The sequence below is a fragment of the Syngnathus scovelli genome, chromosome 4 (assembly GCF_024217435.2).
Source record: "Syngnathus scovelli strain Florida chromosome 4, RoL_Ssco_1.2, whole genome shotgun sequence".
NCBI classification, from domain to species: domain Eukaryota; kingdom Metazoa; phylum Chordata; class Actinopteri; order Syngnathiformes; family Syngnathidae; genus Syngnathus; species Syngnathus scovelli.
In genome coordinates, this window is record NC_090850.1 from 22685126 (window position 1) to 22700627 (window position 15502).

A 15502-nucleotide genomic window follows, 5' to 3' on the forward strand; every position below is an offset into this window, starting at 1 on the left:
CCCCTCACCTTCGACCTTTCACTTACCTGCCTAAGTATTTTAGTTCAGACAAAGTTCCGGCTTGCAATCTGTGTGCATCTGCAGCCTGGCGTGTTATAGAGAGCATCTTGGTGGACACTCCCATCATCATCATCATCATGGTCACATGGTTATTTTTAGATCCGCAGCAGCCCCTGAAAAACAAACACAAGCAGCGGGAGATTGGTGCACGTAACCCCCCCGAGATGATTTGCACCACAGCATGACAAGACAAATACTGGCCATGAATCTACTTGGTGTCTTCTCTGCAGAAGAATTTCCTTCATAGAATGTAACCAACATGCGTGCGTGATCTGTCAGGTGCTTGAACCATTCAGCTCAACAACAGATGCTCACATTGCTAAAAATACCCCCAAACCATCGTTAATACCTGAATTTACGTGACCAATGAGTCTGGCGTCGGAGTTTATTTTTATTTTTTGAAGTTTTTGACTGCAAATTGTATTGGTTGTCATCGAATGTGTTGGTGGCTTTGGTTTCTTCACCAGATATTGACGGTAACCGGATCAGGCTCGCACGCAACCACATCATCCCCGCAGCTCCTCTGAGAGTGAAAAGTAGGACGCTGCAAAACACAAACTCCAATTACAGCTCTCTCACTTACTTTCGTTTTTAACCTTTGACCCTTCACTTAACACCCAGGTCTCATCGCTTTTGAATCCATGCACATTCCAAATGATGTCATTGCTCGACTGTTATGGTTGATCTGTCTTTTATGAGGATTTAAAAAAAAAAAAGAAAGAAGACTTTGAACAGCGATGACAGGCAACAAATTAACGGCGAGGTTCAGCGGGAGGTTGTTTATAGTGCGTGCGTTGAGGCGCCGTTCGTCGCTGAGTTTGTTTTGACAAAGACACACGGCCTTTGAGTCTCGTCGGATCAACCGAGCGTTTGCGCTTTAATCTGACCTTCCAGTGTGTTAGCCAGCCTGGTTGGCCTGGCCACCGGGCGAAGAATGTTGGGGGATTTTGCATTCCGCAACTGTGTGCCAGCTTGATGTGTCATACACCTGGCAAATTGCTCACACTCTCCAGCCCATGTTCATGTTACCGAGGTGGAGCTTCAAATATAGTTTCTGGCGCTAAGCAGGAAAAAACACAGGCACAAAAAAAAAAAGACGAGTCCCACGCTGGCTGTTTAGCCATTTACAAGATATCAAATTCAAGAACTTGATGGTGCGGTTTGAATTCACCTTCCAATAGTCAAGTGATGCCCGTTGGAAAGAACCGCAGAATCTGGCCGAGAGATGATCAGAATGAGAACCACCCGTGATCAAAGATGACCTCTGAGGAACAAAGTAATATTCCATATCAAATATAATTTGGATACAGCTGGTAGGCTCACAAAGACACTTTCACGATTGTGCTTTTTGTATTTTTTTTATGTATTTGTTGGAGTAAAAAAAGAAACAAACAGTACTCTAAATTGTCTATTATGAAGTGTACGCTACTTTTAGACTACATACAAATAAATCCAATCTTCATTTTGCGTAAGAATCACCAAGCAGCACTTCTTCAAGTTGTACAAAAGAGTAAACAGGCTCAGAAAAGCAAACTCAATGATCAAGTAAGCTTAGACAGGAGTTGCTTCTTGATCGTTGGTCCTCTTGTCCCTCCTCCAAGCCCGGTACAGTTTGATGCTAAGACTGGGAAGGTCGTACAGCTCCTCCAGGTGGAAGCGCTCGCGAAAACGCTCCACAAAGCTGTTCTCGGGATCCAGGCGGAACCGCATGGCCCACAGGATTTGCGTGTCGAGCTGACACAGGTAGCTGAATGTGTCCAACAGCTGGTCCAGGTAGGGGTGCGCGTACACCACATCTGCAGCCAGGATGTAGTCGAAATGCTGCGTGCTTTGGGGGAACTTCTGCTCCACCTCTGGGCCCCAGACCAGCTCTGTGACCTGACAATCAGAAGCAAAGAATATTTTCATAGAGGAGGAAAAATGTGTATGAATGGCCATTTGAATAGTTTGACTCATTTGCGTCTTATAGTCAGAAAAATACAGTAATGAAACACGACTAATATAAATGCAAAAACATAAATTAGCCAACTAACTGAACAAAAAAGTCAAAATTAAATGAAATTGCAATAAAAACACATTTAATATATATACGCAAATACATAAACTAGCCAACTAACTGAAGAACAAAAAGTCAAAATAAGATTAAAAATAAAAATAAAATACCAGAGGGGTATATTTGCAACGTCCTTTTGTGTTGCATGTGACGTTGTACCGGAGATTCCCGAGCACATCAGGGAGGTCTGTGGACGTGACCTTAGCACCTTAGCAGGTAACACAAACGCATTTTAGAAACCTCAAAAAGCCAAATTCAATAAATGCAGTAGATATTTTAGCTTTTTTTTTTTACCTAGAAGACAAGAAACAATGGAGACCAGACCAGTTCCCGCACCAAGTTCTATCACGTTCTTGTCCAGCAGGTTGTACTCGTCACGGTAGGTCTCCAGGAAGTGACACAACACCATTGCCTAGATGTTAAACAGTCAGCAAGTCGTCATCATCACGATGGATTCTGAGACATGCTCTGTACACATACTGAGGGCCAGAGTACAGCTCCGTAGAGGTCTGTGGATTCCTTAATACGGATCTGCTGGTCAGAGAAGATGTAACCTTCCCACATCTCCGGACCGATGACAGAAGGGTGGAACTGGCGGGCTAAAATGGCCTTGGCGAGTTCTTCACTGGCAACTGGGTCTGGTTCTAGGGACGATAAAGTGCAGGTGAAGTTATGCTCCAGGTCTACAAGATTTCAGCAAACATGCTGTCTTTCCAGGATGGACCACCTCTCGTGAGTTCCTCGAATCAGTTACTATCCAAGGCGAGGTTATTCTGGGTTTAGATTGAGAACGGTCATTACTATGATAAACGCTGAAGGCCTGACTTGGATGTTATGGAGAACATGTCAAGTCTGTCAATCTCAGGCACCGAGACTGAAACTTCATCACGGGCAGCTGTTAGCGTGCAATTTAGATGTCAACACTACACAAGCGATTGCATACCTCCACTCACTGACACTGCTGGAAAAAAAAAATGAATTGATTGTGTCATCCAGAGAATTCAAAATAATCTTAGAATAAAGGAGAATAATCTGGAGACTATCTTTTTTTTAATTCGGTTTTCTTTTGAATGAGGCGCTGTCTTAAAGATCCAAAATGGCACATACCAATTTGGCTTCTTATATGGGCAGAAATTTCAATCGACATGCAATATAAAAATGGCGATTGGTCTTGCCAGAAGTTTGACTCCATGATGTCCTGAAGGCCAAATTTGCCCATGAAGTGTTTATTGCACAAGTCGCCGCCATCATTAATAAACTGCTGTAATGAGTCATTCATACTTGGGTCAGCTGCTCTGGGAGCAAGGGCAGGTACACATTTTGGGACAGGTGGCACAAACAATTCCTTCTACAACATTCTAAGCACGTAGCTGGCAGTCAAAACCAGACTGTGCTGTACTCCTCAAGAACATCTGAGGAAGGAACGGTCACTTGGTCACAAGTGTTTTATGACAAACACCAGGAAATCAGCCAAGTTGAAGCGAAGGTCAACAAAAGAAACATTTGTGAGGACTTTGATGGAAATAGATACTCAGGTTGATTTGATGGTGAGGTATCGATAACTAGGAGCAGCGTGATATCATGTACCGGTTGATCTAATGCATAAAATGAAGGTACTGGTTATGAGTCGTACAAGTCTGGGTAGTACGCTTGGATAAAAAAAAAAAAATTGGCATTCAATGCACCACAAAACAAGACTAACAGCATCTAGATGTGACAAGAACAAAGAAGAAAGGAAGGGAAGCAGGGAACTAAATACCAACGAACTGATGAGTCGACGAGGCACACCTTGAATGGAGAGAGCTGATTGGCTAACACGAGACCGGGTTCATGAGAACAGGTGGACAAAATAAATGTAATAGAGAAATGCATTGACAAAAACATGATGAAAGCTCTAATGGCAAAAAAAAAAAAAAAAATCTTGACTGGTGTCATCAGATTCTTGAGCTCATAGATTGACAATCCTTTTTTTTTTTTAAATAAAGCGTTCATACCTGTTCTTGTTGAATTTAAAATTTCTGGAACTTTGATTGACCTCAGCCATTGAATAAATAAATTAAAAATAAATAAATTAAAAATAAATAAATAAATAAAATAACTACAATGAATAAAATAAATAAAATCTACAATTGCATTTTTTAAAATACTCAATTTAATATTGTGATTATGCTTATGTAGTTGTAACTTTTCACCCCGATGCGACAATTACTAGACCAAGAATTAAGCCTGATAACGATCCTGATGATCCGATAATTTTCATCTAAAACGGGCTGGATTGGCGCTCTTGAAGACCGCACTTGGTGACCCCTGTATAAGACATTAAACTTAAAATATCAAGGAACATGCCTCGTGGAGACGGAGAATTCAAATGAACCATTTGCACAGCTGAAAATCCATAAAAGCCGCCAAGTGTCCACTGTCCAACCAAACTGCAACAAACACCATCACCAAAACACTATTTCGGGCATGTCCTATTTTTACACATTTTATTTTCAAAACAACTATAAATCATTCAAAGGTACAGCACACCTACAGTTTAATCACAGATGATTCATTTACTTGCAGTCTTCCTTTTCATCTTGGTTTCGGTTCTCTAAACAATTTCGGTCTGCTATGCTGTTTGACCCACAACTCGAGTTACATAACAGCCGCTTGGGCTTACGGTCAAGGGACCCCACGCAGCAACAATTTTTCTCTGACTTTCTTTGTGTGCATGCGTAACCACCCAATTACCAAAAAAAATCTTTTAAACTGTGTGACGTGTATGAGAAGTGAAGTTCAGGAGAGCTTCTTGATCAACACTGGTGCCAAAATATGTAATACGGGGTAGCCTGAAAAATTTGCTGAAATAACAAAATGTGTTCCTCACCAGACTCGGACCTCTCGTCACACTCCCGAGACTCCATGATCAAACGAGAAAATAAGATCAGTGCCGTATTTGGTTTCTGGTCACGCTAAAGTCCTTTCGGATTAGATCGATCTGGCAACAAATCTCTTGTCTGGCGAGGAGATGTCATCCAGTTTTAGGTTACACACCCTCCCCATAGAACCAAATCCAGTATTTCCCAAGTTCTTATCCCAAGATCCCAACTGGCTTCCCCTGTGCATTTGCAGTTCTCCGAGCGGGTAAGGCGCTGAGTGGCGGAAACAGCTGGCAGCTTCGACAACTGAGCTGTGGTGAAAAGGGACACCTTTCTGGTTTAAAATAAAGACAATATGAAACTCTCTCTATGGGTTTATAAATAAATAGTTTTGTCGATGAAAAAGCTGGACCACACACGCACGTGGTTGTTCTGTGAGGCGCTTTAAGAGTTCACAGAGGTCGAAGGTCAAAAAGTAGTAAATTGTTGTCTCAACTCTTGTTTCTTGACGTGTGTTCAAATGTAACTGATTATTTCAAATATAGAAATCACATTCAAAAAAGAGCCTTCACAGTATTTATAGGGAAATTAATTTTATTCAATTTAATATAAAAAAATGCAATTATTCTAAGTTTTAAAATACATTGCTAATAATTCATTATTTCTATTTTCAGTTTTTCTTTCCTCGTCCTCTTGCTCTTCTGCTTTTTTGACCGCGAGCTCTCGTGCTCCCCTTGAACACAGATTGAGCCGTAACCATGGCGACTTTAGCAGAATTATCTTCGCTGTCTTCGCCGGAGCTGCTGCTGCTCTGCTTTGTGTGCTTTGTTCCAGTCATGGAAGCTTTTGGCAAACGTTCCTCCTGGCTAGCGCTACTCACTCCATTAAAAGATGTTGTCAGAGTTTGTGCAATTCCCTCAGAACCCAAAAAGCCACCACCCCCTCCCACGGATTCATTCCATTCTCTCCTGTTGCTATTTTCAGTTTTCTTGCAGCCCTCTTCTATCGTCTTCCCTTTCTTAGATTTGGGCGGCGTGACGATTTCCTCGTCAGACTCCGCGTCGTCGTTTCCGTTCTCCTTCCTTTTCATGCAGGTGATGGCGCGGCGGAGACGCTGACTTCGGACCGCCTGCTTTTCCTGTTGCTCCATGCGGAAGAACGTGTCGATCCGTAGCTGAGTCTAGAACGAAACCGCGGGAAAATGATGTTCTTCAGAACTTGAACACCTAATCCAATTAACTTGAACTATTCATGTGATCCAGGTGGACATTCTTAGCGTGGTCCAAATATTTTGGCCAAGTACCTGCTGTGTGTTGAGTTGCTTGATGACAGGCTGAAGAGTCTCCGTCGTTTTTCGACCGGCCCAACCGAAACGACTCTGACAGAAAGTAACGGGCGGGTCAGGGAAAACTTGTGAGACACTTAAAACGCATCGATGGCACCGATAGTGGAAGGATATTCTTTGATCATGTCCACTTGAGGGCGTCCCCAGCTGAATGAGCTGTCCGACTCGTCCACGGCGGGCTGCAGGTAAGCCTGAGCCACGGCGGGGTTCGGGAAACCGGCCTGAAGTTTGAGCCCTCTCAACTTTTTTTTCACTTTTGTGTCCCGGGGATCGGCCGTCAAACGTTTTTTCTCTTGAGCCTCCGACCACCACGTCCTGCAAAATTTCAATGGCATGAAGGGGAAAGATCTTCAAAAGCAACGTCCAGAGATGGTGACAGTTTTTTGACACAATCAACACACCAGAACTGCGTTAGTGGCTCTAAGCCAGGTCCAGGGAATTCATTCAGGATCTCCATGCCGGTCACGTAACCGACCCCGGGAACACCCTCGGTGTAATCGCTTCCGAGCAGGTAAGCCAGGTTGATCAGTTTGGTTCTGTCCAGACCTGAGTTGGAGGACGGAGAAGTGTGTGTACACATGACATCAGCGATCGAGCCAACGACATTAACACCTGTTTGTGATACGCGAGATGTAAAGATATCGGCTTAGCGCTTGGATGCGTTCTCATTTCCCCTGTCGACACCGTTTTGATTTGTTCCGATGTGAGAGTAACGCGGCTTACGGCGGCAAAAGCAGAATTTCAAATATGGTACGTCTTAAAATAATACGGCGGACATTTGCAAACCGCCCTAAGTAAAGTATCACATTAGATGGAGGCCACTGACCCAGTTGGTTCTGCAGGTCACTGTACTGATAGTGCTCCACATATTTATTCTGGCTGAAGAAGTTCTTGTAAACATGTCGCCCCCCAAACAGCCAAACGTCCGAGTCGTCGGTTATGGTCCCGTTGGTTTGGTCGGCCCGGTCGAGGGCGGCGCACTGCGCCTCAGCTTCCATCGGAGCCACCAGGAAGGGAATGCCGAACAGACGTAGGAGCTCCTGGAGTCGCCAGAGCGACACATTGGAAAAGGAATCTATTTTTGATTTGAATCTGAGTTTGACTCACCTGGCTCTCCAGGTACATCTGACCTGTGACGGTATTGGCCATCCTCTCCTGCTGCTGTTTCTGCTCTTTCAGGTTGCTCTGCTCCACCAGCAGAGAACTCTCCAGAGACTCCAGCTCATCCTGCAACACCGACGCCGTGAGTTGGTTGATCAATGAGGAGAGTCACGGCGCATGCTTACCACATTGAAATCTTCCCACTCATTGACTGCAGGGCCAGAGGGAGAAATGTCCTCTTTTCCCTCGTCCGACTCTTCCTCCTCGTCAGTTTGTGTTTTCGTGTCTGGCTCGTCGTTGACCTTCAAAGACTCGTCTGGAACGGCGGCCGACTGACTTTCTGCTTGCGTGGTCTCCTCTTCATTGATCTCCTCTGCACCACTATCGAACAAATCATCGGCGATGCGCTTAAAATCCGTCTTTTCTTTGGCGTCTCCGATAAGTTCTGTCTCCTCCTCTGAACTACTGATGTCTATTTGCAACTTTGCGACAGAGCTGACGCTTGGCGTCTGATGCTTCGCTCCATCTTCCTTGTCGTCCTCCTCTAGAGCTCGTTGGATGGCGATCAGAGTTCTTGGAGAGACCTTACCGTCGCTCTCTTCCTGCTTCTCCACATCCGAGCTGTCGCTCATGGCGGCCTGGATGGCCTTCAATGTACGAGGCGAGGGCGGCGAATGGAGTTTGGACGAAGATGCCTCACAATCATCTGGACGGGGAACTTGCTTTTTCTCTTGATCCTCGGAGATTGGTCGCCACAGGGGCTCCGGTTTGTCCACCGCTCTCTTTATAAAGCCTGCTAGGGCGTTCCCGCTCCAGGGTGCGGAAACCGGCTGGCTCGCTGAGGGAGTTTTACTTTGGCTTGAGCCTGTAGAGCAAAAAACAAAGCACACGTTATATATCACAATCAATATTTTTAGTATTTTATCAACTGCTCTTGAACCCTCGCCTTTAATGAGGATGTAGTGAGAGTTATCTTCTGAAACAAGGCGACGCGACTCCACGTCTTGGCTCTGCCGGTCCTGCCCAGAAAGCTGCGGCGCATTGCCGGCACTGCGCTCGTTCATTTCTTTTTCAACTCCCTCCAGACGTTGATTCAGCTTGTTCCTGTGCAGCAAGCCGGATAACTGATACTGGGAAAAATCTGTGGAGAGCTAGGAATGAATTAACACGTTAGGAGGCGTGCGTGCGTTTACGGAGACACGAAGGGGACGATTGAAGTACCTCGGGGGGTTTGTGGTACAGAGTCCGGCGCCTTTTTGAAAACTCTTTCATGTCTTTGAGGAGCTCATGTTTCATTTCAAGTGGGAGGCAGGCAAACTGCTCCGAGTTGATGTCCACAGAGTTGGGGTCGTCGTAAAATTCCTCCCCCTGGTGAATACAGTAGATACAAGTCAAATCAACATGATTTTATGGATAGGAATATTTGTGAATGTATGATGAATACATGTACATAAATGACTTTTTTTTCACCTGATGAATATCATCAACCTCATCCTCAGACTCTTCCTCCTCCTCTGAACTGTAACAAGGGAAATTGGGTATGAAATATATATATTTATACATTTGTGAATACACAGGTGCTGAACTGTGTATTAGCATATTACTTGTGGATTATATCAGCACAGGGAAATTATTCGAATTAAATTTCAGAACAGCCTTTTGGGCTCCTGACCTGCTTTTTTTGTCCTCATCTGCCTGGGGCAGGGCTGGGAGAACGTACATGTCATCCACCTCATTTCTCTTCACACTGGATAGGCTTGGTAGCGGATCCTTACTGAAGCAATAGAGGAAATAAATGTTGCTGTTTGGTCTTGACCAAATTTATGAAAAAGACCATGATGCTTACCTGTCACCTCCAAGCACTGCTTTGATAGCTTGCCTCTTCAGGAATGTCCTGAGGAGTTTCTCATTAGTCTTTTGTGACTCTTGGCGCAACTCTTCCTTCCTCTGCCGTCTCAAGACCTGAGGAGAAAATCCACAAAGGAAAATATAAAAAGTGTGCGTCTATTCGTAAAGAATCCGAAACGCGGACCTACCAGAGTTTGTTTCTTCAGCAGTGGAGCATCTCCATCAAAGACAAACACTGGCCTGATGCGGAAATATAGCAGCTTGCAGATGCGGTGGAAGAGAGTGAGAAGGTGGGCGTTCTGGACATTGTTGCCTTCACGGTCTCGGACCCCCTTCACGGCCTGATTGAGCCAAATACTGATATCTGTTGGTACCAGGTTAAGGTGCATGTTTCACAGAATAGACTTAATAACGACAACAGATGGGGAAGAGAGGGAGGGTTAAGTGATGACATGAAAAACAATTGATTTCATCTCTTAAATTTGGATACCAACAGCAAGAATTTTACCCTCCAGAGTTTCTGGATTTATGGGTTTCCCCGTGCTCTCCAGCAGCCTCCAAAGTCCGTGCACTCCCATGGCTCAATTTAAAACAACATAATAAAGTTATAATTACACAATAAGTGCACAAACTAGTGTTTACCTCATCTTGGTAACAACAATTCTGTTCGACGAGCAACAAATGAAAGATGCAAAAGTTCCGGTTTCTATACTGCTGACCCCGTTTTGATCTGTCAGGCCATGTTTAAGATTAACAAATGTTTTTGTTATCAAATTAAAATAATAGTAGTTATATAGTTGGATGTATTTTTAATTATAAGATGTTTTTTAGTAGTTTATGATTCAAAATAGAGTGTGTAATATTTGGGGAATGACTACATTTAGCCTGACAGACTTAGCTCAGGGTGTCCCTTGTAAAACATTTTGCCAACGACATCCGGTAACAATGGAATACTGTAATCCGGAGGACAATTGTTAAGTGGTATGTTTCCCTAAATAAACATGTCAGATATAGTTGATAGAAATACTGGCCTGCTTCTTAGGATTTATTGAAGAACCCGTATTTATCCTTCAAAGTAAGTAGTCACTTCGCTAGCCTCCAAACTAGCCACGTAGTGAAACTGCAATCTTCATCTGATCGCCTTATCAATTGCTACACTTAAACGTGACTATTGAGGCTGTCATCACGTGTTGGTCATAACAACTATGTGTTGAAGCACCATTTTTTTTCTATTTAGAGAAATTACTGGAATACACTGGACTTGGATTTTTCTTTTTGTCTCGACTTCAGCTCAGTAGCAAACTACCACCATGTCGACTGCTGTCAGGGGTAGGTAACACTCCCATAATAACATTTTATCCAAATTACACGCCATTACTTGATTGCTAAATTATCAATTCAACATTTCTGTAATGTAGACGTTACTCAGTCATAACAGTTGCAGAAACAATTGCGTTTCTCCATTCTTGCAGATTCTGCCCGTGTCCCGGTAAGAGTTGCTGGCGATGGCATGGAAACCGAGAAAACACCCTCCACCCCGGAGCTCAGCACCGATACATTGCCCCCGAGTCTCTCTGCTGCTCCCTCGGTCAAAGTGGCAAACCCCAAACACAGCTCCAAGTCTTGCAGTCCTCCTCCCCCTGTTTCCCCACAGCCCCTTGGGGTGCTCCACCTGGGCAAGGTGGGGAGGGAGAACTGCATGGAGGTGGAGGCCATAAGAATTGTCATCCCTCGTGCTGCCATAAGTAGAAGCAGCCGCGTAACTGAGGCGAAGGTAGACGTGGGACAACAGGGGGAAGAGCGAAGTTCTTCCCCGCAGCCGTCGGTGGATGATTGGAGAGGACAGCTTGAGAAGCTTCAAAACTCTGAACGCAGGCTTCTACAAGACAAGGAGGGCCTCTCCAATCAACTGCGAGTGCAGACCGAGGCAAGACCCACATGGAGCAGATTGACCGTTTTACGCAAGCAGTCTAAACTCTTTCGTCACGTGTGACCAGGTGAACCGTGAGCTCAAGAAACTGCTGGTGGCGTCCATGGGTGATGACCTGGAATATCAGTTTGAGCGTCTGGCACGCGAGAAGAACCAGCTGATTCTGGAGAACGAGGCTTTGGGTCGCAGCTTGTCGCATACGGCCGAGCAACTGGAGCGCATGAGTATCCAGTGCGATGTCTGGAGGAGCAAGTTCCTGGCCAGCAGGTATGAAGGTGTAAAAGGTGTCAAATCAAGGACAATTATCTTGGTATGCTTTGAAACCATTTCATTGTGTCTCCAGAGTGATGGCAGAGGAGCTGACAAATGCCAGAGCAGCTCTGCAGCGCCAAACCAGAGAGGCACAAGGAGCCATTCAGGACCTGTTGTCGGAGAGGGACGAGTTCTCCAGGGAAATGCTGCTAACTCACAGGTGACATCTTCACTGAGGAGCCCCATGGATCAAAATAGTTTTTCTGGTCGATTAATGAGTGTCGCCCACCTAAACTGAATGTGTTTGTCGTCAGATCTCTGGAGCAGCTCCTGGTGTCTCTGCAGTGGGGCAGGCAGCAGACATACTACCCCAGCGCGCAGCCGCTCAGCACGGGCGAAATGGCAGCAGCTAATCACAAACTAGCGGACGCTATCAACTCTCACCTGTTGGGCAACACCCGCAGCGGTGCGGTCAAGAAAAGCGCCGCAGCAGCAGAGCAACTGTGCAGCACACCGGCGGAGAAGATGGCCGAGAAGGTGCTTCATTTCGGATCCTACTCCGTGAGTTTTTAAATGTCAATTTGTTATTCATTGGTTTGTGTTGTAGGTGCTGAAGATTTTAGATCCCATTTCCTGTGCGGAAAACAAGACAGAGTCCGCGCTCAGTGACTCGCCCCCGCCAAACTTCATGAGCAACAAGAAGAGCATCGGCAGGTTTCACCCGTACACTCGCTACGAGAACATCACGTTCAACTGCTGTGAGCGATGCACCGGAGACATCCTCGTGCTCTAGTCGCGTGGCTGCATGCATTTTTTTTTCCCACAAGAGTCTCTTTTGTGAGAATTTGGTGCTTTTAGTATTTTAGATTCAAGTATTTTGATTATTGGACGAGGGGGAAAAAAAACATTTAATGTATTGAATTTGTGGAACATGAATTAGGTGGCAAAATAGCACGTTTTCTGAGTTTGGTCATGTGACCTTCGGAAGATGAGCCATGATTGGTTGTTACCTGAGCAGCTGTTATGTCATTTATTGCCACACAACAAATTATTGTTAAGAATTGTTTTTGTGGTTGACTTCCCCTTTATTTTGTTTGAAAATACAGTACAGGGTTGTTGTGTAATATTTTCTGCTAATTTAATAAAGACCAAAGGAGGTTCTACTGTTGAAAATGTGTCTTGGATGAATTTGATTTCTCCTAAGTTCTATAGAAAAAGACCAATTTGCCAATATTTTATCATCTTATGACAAATTCAGGCAAATGGCTGGAAACGACGTCCATTTTGTCACGACATTAATCGTCATCCCGCCACACCTTGCTTTGGCGCTGGCGTTTTTCTTCCAGACTATTCTTCAGAGACGGCCGCACTCTGCTAGCAGCTCTGTTCTGAGTCGGTCCGGCCTCTTGGTTGAACCCAGCCGAACCGAATTGTCCTTTAGACTTGAATGAACCTTGGTACCCACTTCTGAGTGTCTTAGTTTTTGGACTTGCATGTTTGGAAAACTTGTCCCCATCCTCTCCCGGTACGCGATTGGTGATTTCTTGCTGGTCGCGGTGAAAGCCATCGTGCTTCCTGGTGGGCACAAACTTTAACGCCTCCTCCCATTTGCCAGTTTCCTTTATGCTTATCATGATACGAATCATCTGATCCAGGGTGAGATTTTTGGCTCCCATCTCCCAGTGTAGGAACTCATCCAGTGGCAAACGGGCTGTGGCCAACTTCAGACGCTTAGCATTGGCCAGTGACAACCCGGGAAGAATCGACCGGTCCACGAGGCCGCCGACGATGTACACTTTCGAAGGGTCGAAGGTGCGGAGAATGTTAGGTGAATCCGCCGTGAGGTAAACAAGGCGATCGCGAGGAAACAGATCAATGGGGTGAGCGTGTGTGTCGGTGATGAGCAGGCGGTCCCAGGTTTCCGCACCGTAGCGCTTGAGCAACTCCCTCTTGTAGGCTCCATCTGGATGAAGGTTACAAAAATGCAGATGGAAAGGCTCCTTGGCACGTCTGTTCCACGCTTCCACCTCCATCAGTTGGGTCACCGTATTTTCAAGCTCCCGCCTGGACATGTTGGACTCGTAGCTCATGTCAAAGACCAAAGGCTGGTCATACAACATGGCCTGGGCGTTCCGCCAGGCCAGAAGTCGGTCCAGGCTGCGACTCCAGAACTGGAGGAAGAGAGTGTTTTTAATTTCATTCTGCTCCCCATCTGGATTTTGAGCTCTTTGCTGCTCAAGTGCCGCTTCCCTCTCTGCTTTCTTCTTCTGATTCTTCTCCTTGCGTGCTCTTTTATGCATTTCCCTCATCGCCAGGTACTTGAGGTACTTTTTTCGAGCTGACTTGGTGGTGAGGTCTGCCACAATCTTTAACTCGTCATCAGACATCTCTTGGGGTACCAGTTTGCCAGCTAGCCGCCACATTGCCACCAGCTCTCGAGCTGCCTCCAAACCTTCTGGAATGTTTTCCTCCTCATCGTGTTCTTCTTCATCCTGAGCATCGTCTTGCTCGGCTGATGAAGCTTGGGATCTCATCACGGATTTCCATTTGTCCAAGTCAACATTCTCCCTTTTCTGTGGACTCCCAGCACTGAAGAGACGATTTGAGTAGCAAATAGAAAGAGCTGGCCGAGTCCTGATTGCTTGCGTTTTGTTGAGAAGGCATAACGCCAACCTGCCACTTTTCCATAGTTCATTTAAATGTCGTTGAATGAAGAGTCGTCCGAACATATCCATATCACTTGGTGTGATGCGGATCAAGGACTGGCAGCAGCGATTTTTCACAGATCAAAAAAGTATAGAGTCCCATTTCGCCATTACCATTGCAGTCGCTGAGTTTTTTATTAATTTGCAGTCCACGCTTGATAATCGTGCGGAGGTCACGCTGTTAATAAGTGCAACGCTTTAATATGTCGTACTGCAACGGCGAAGCGCTACCCCGCCCAACATTCCGCCTTCCATCAATTAAAGCCGATAAAATAACTATAAATCGTGTCTAGAGGTTTGCTTATTTTAATGGCCTATTAACTGTTTTATAAAAATAAAATAAAAAAAAGATTGCGTAGACTTCTAACACGAAAAGTTACGGCGCTACATTTCCCCTACGGTACGCCAAGGGTGTTGCACTGTTGTGACAACTTCCTGCGTCATAAAACACATTTTTTGCCAGCCTGAAAATGAGTTTATTTTTGCCTAAATTGACCTGCAAAAAAGATATAGACGACGTCATCAAAACAGTAGCAGAAAAGGTGGTTGTTTTGAGATTTGGGAGGGATGAAGACTCAGTTTGTCTCCAGCTAGATGAAATTGTAAGTAGTCTTCTATAATGATGTTTGTTGTGAACTATTTCCCACCTGACGCTGCTTCTGTTTATTTGTAGCTGTCAAAAACGTCACATGACCTGAGCAACATGGCCTCCATCTACATAGTCGATGTGGATAAAGCTCCTATTTACACCAGATATTTTGATATTAGTTACATCCCATCAACTGTGTTCTTTTTCAATGGACAGCACATGAAAGTGGACTATGGGTGAGACCTTTTTAACGTAATAACAACAGGGCATAATCATTAGGTCATTAAGTCACATATTTAAAATATATACTGATATTTGTTTTGTTTTTCTCTCTCATTCAGGTCACCAGACCACACCAAGTTTGTTGGCAGCTTCAAAACCAAACAAGATTTTATGGATCTTATTGAGGTCATATATAGAGGAGCCATGCGGGGGAAAATGATTGTCCAGAGTCCCATCGACCCCAAAAATATTCCCAAATATGACCTTCTCTACCATGGGATTTGAAATAAACAGCTATTCTGTGTGTGATGCGTTAACCACCGTTGTTTTAGCTCTTAGCTTCAATCAAATTGGAATGTCCAAGTATCTATACTGCAGATAAATTTTGATCATGTTGAGTGTTGTGATGTTTCCTATGGAAAACAAGTAGGCTTACTGTGAAATGTGTATTAATGCAATACAAATGTTATGTTGCAATAAAGTTTTATATCCTGTTCATAAACTGTTCCTTTCCATCTCTAAAGTAGTGTAGAATG

General features: G+C 44.7%; 5 protein-coding genes across 8 annotated transcripts; 2 read left to right on the forward strand and 3 right to left on the reverse strand.

The window, feature by feature from the left end:
• Window positions 1–1399: 1399 nt before the first annotated feature.
• On the reverse strand, window positions 1400–5429 carry mettl21e (methyltransferase like 21e). 2 transcript variants are annotated; one of them, XM_049717964.2, is made up of 5 exons: window positions 4983–5429; window positions 2594–2751; window positions 2408–2525; window positions 2224–2321; window positions 1400–1938 (listed from the first exon to the last, which is right to left on the reverse strand). In XM_049717964.2, the coding sequence occupies exons 1-5, from the start codon at window positions 5017–5019 to the stop codon at window positions 1612–1614; spliced, it is 738 nt and encodes a 245-aa protein (XP_049573921.1). In that variant the 5' UTR covers window positions 5020–5429; the 3' UTR covers window positions 1400–1611. The 2 variants fall into 2 exon arrangements, with proteins under 2 accessions (XP_049573921.1, XP_049573920.1); XM_049717963.2 differs by having other exon boundaries at window positions 2594–2757; window positions 4983–5400.
• blzf1 (basic leucine zipper nuclear factor 1) lies at window positions 2696–12623 on the forward strand. Of its 3 annotated transcripts, none has more exons than XM_049717962.1 (7): window positions 2696–2845; window positions 10506–10597; window positions 10741–11195; window positions 11266–11465; window positions 11542–11670; window positions 11765–11987; window positions 12058–12623. In XM_049717962.1, the coding sequence occupies exons 2-7, from the start codon at window positions 10579–10581 to the stop codon at window positions 12241–12243; spliced, it is 1212 nt and encodes a 403-aa protein (XP_049573919.1). In that variant the 5' UTR covers window positions 2696–2845; window positions 10506–10578; the 3' UTR covers window positions 12244–12623. The 3 variants fall into 3 exon arrangements, with proteins under 3 accessions (XP_049573919.1, XP_049573918.1, XP_049573917.1); XM_049717961.1 differs by lacking the exon at window positions 2696–2845 and adding an exon at window positions 10160–10249; XM_049717960.1 differs by lacking the exon at window positions 2696–2845 and adding an exon at window positions 10184–10343.
• Window positions 5551–10041, reverse strand: ercc5 (excision repair cross-complementation group 5). Its single transcript, XM_049717965.2, has 14 exons — window positions 9759–10041; window positions 9457–9632; window positions 9267–9382; window positions 9093–9194; window positions 8891–8939; window positions 8642–8788; window positions 8367–8571; window positions 7606–8285; window positions 7427–7546; window positions 7146–7359; window positions 6721–6865; window positions 6434–6634; window positions 6278–6362; window positions 5551–6154 (listed from the first exon to the last, which is right to left on the reverse strand). Exons 1-14 carry the CDS (start codon window positions 9844–9846, stop codon window positions 5645–5647), a joined length of 2838 nt encoding a protein of 945 aa, XP_049573922.1. The 5' UTR covers window positions 9847–10041; the 3' UTR covers window positions 5551–5644.
• Window positions 12512–14353, reverse strand: trmt10c (tRNA methyltransferase 10C, mitochondrial RNase P subunit). Its single transcript, XM_049717959.2, has one exon. It carries the CDS (start codon window positions 14183–14185, stop codon window positions 12746–12748), a length of 1440 nt encoding a protein of 479 aa, XP_049573916.1. The 5' UTR covers window positions 14186–14353; the 3' UTR covers window positions 12512–12745.
• A 202-nt stretch (window positions 14354–14555) lies between these two features.
• txnl4b (thioredoxin-like 4B) lies at window positions 14556–15468 on the forward strand. The gene is made up of 3 exons (XM_049718374.2): window positions 14556–14757; window positions 14829–14980; window positions 15086–15468. Exons 1-3 carry the CDS (start codon window positions 14626–14628, stop codon window positions 15249–15251), a joined length of 450 nt encoding a protein of 149 aa, XP_049574331.1. The 5' UTR covers window positions 14556–14625; the 3' UTR covers window positions 15252–15468.
• Window positions 15469–15502: the final 34 nt, after the last annotated feature.

Coding starts and splice junctions, on each gene's coding strand:
- mettl21e (XM_049717963.2), bottom strand. CDS start 5,019: ATGGAGTCTCGGGAGTGTGACGAGAGGTCCGAGTCTG. Junction 2,758..4,982: donor TGACGAGAGGTCCGAGTCTG/GTGAGGAACACA, acceptor TATCGTCCCTAG/AACCAGACCCAGTTGCCAGT. Junction 2,526..2,593: donor GAGCTGTACTCTGGCCCTCA/GTATGTGTACAG, acceptor TTTAACATCTAG/GCAATGGTGTTGTGTCACTT.
- ercc5 (XM_049717965.2), bottom strand. CDS start 9,846: ATGGGAGTGCACGGACTTTGGAGGCTGCTGGAGAGCACGGGGAAACCC. Junction 6,635..6,720: donor GAGCCACTAACGCAGTTCTG/GTGTGTTGATTG, acceptor GAAATTTTGCAG/GACGTGGTGGTCGGAGGCTC. Junction 6,155..6,277: donor AGCAACTCAACACACAGCAG/GTACTTGGCCAA, acceptor GTTTCGTTCTAG/ACTCAGCTACGGATCGACAC.
- blzf1 (XM_049717962.1), top strand. Junction 11,196..11,265: donor AACTGCGAGTGCAGACCGAG/GCAAGACCCACA, acceptor ACGTGTGACCAG/GTGAACCGTGAGCTCAAGAA. Junction 11,671..11,764: donor GAAATGCTGCTAACTCACAG/GTGACATCTTCA, acceptor GTTTGTCGTCAG/ATCTCTGGAGCAGCTCCTGG.
- trmt10c (XM_049717959.2), bottom strand. CDS start 14,185: ATGGATATGTTCGGACGACTCTTCATTCAACGACATTTAAATGAACTA.
- txnl4b (XM_049718374.2), top strand. CDS start 14,626: ATGAGTTTATTTTTGCCTAAATTGACCTGCAAAAAAGATATAGACGAC. Junction 14,758..14,828: donor GTCTCCAGCTAGATGAAATT/GTAAGTAGTCTT, acceptor GTTTATTTGTAG/CTGTCAAAAACGTCACATGA. Junction 14,981..15,085: donor CACATGAAAGTGGACTATGG/GTGAGACCTTTT, acceptor TCTCTCATTCAG/GTCACCAGACCACACCAAGT.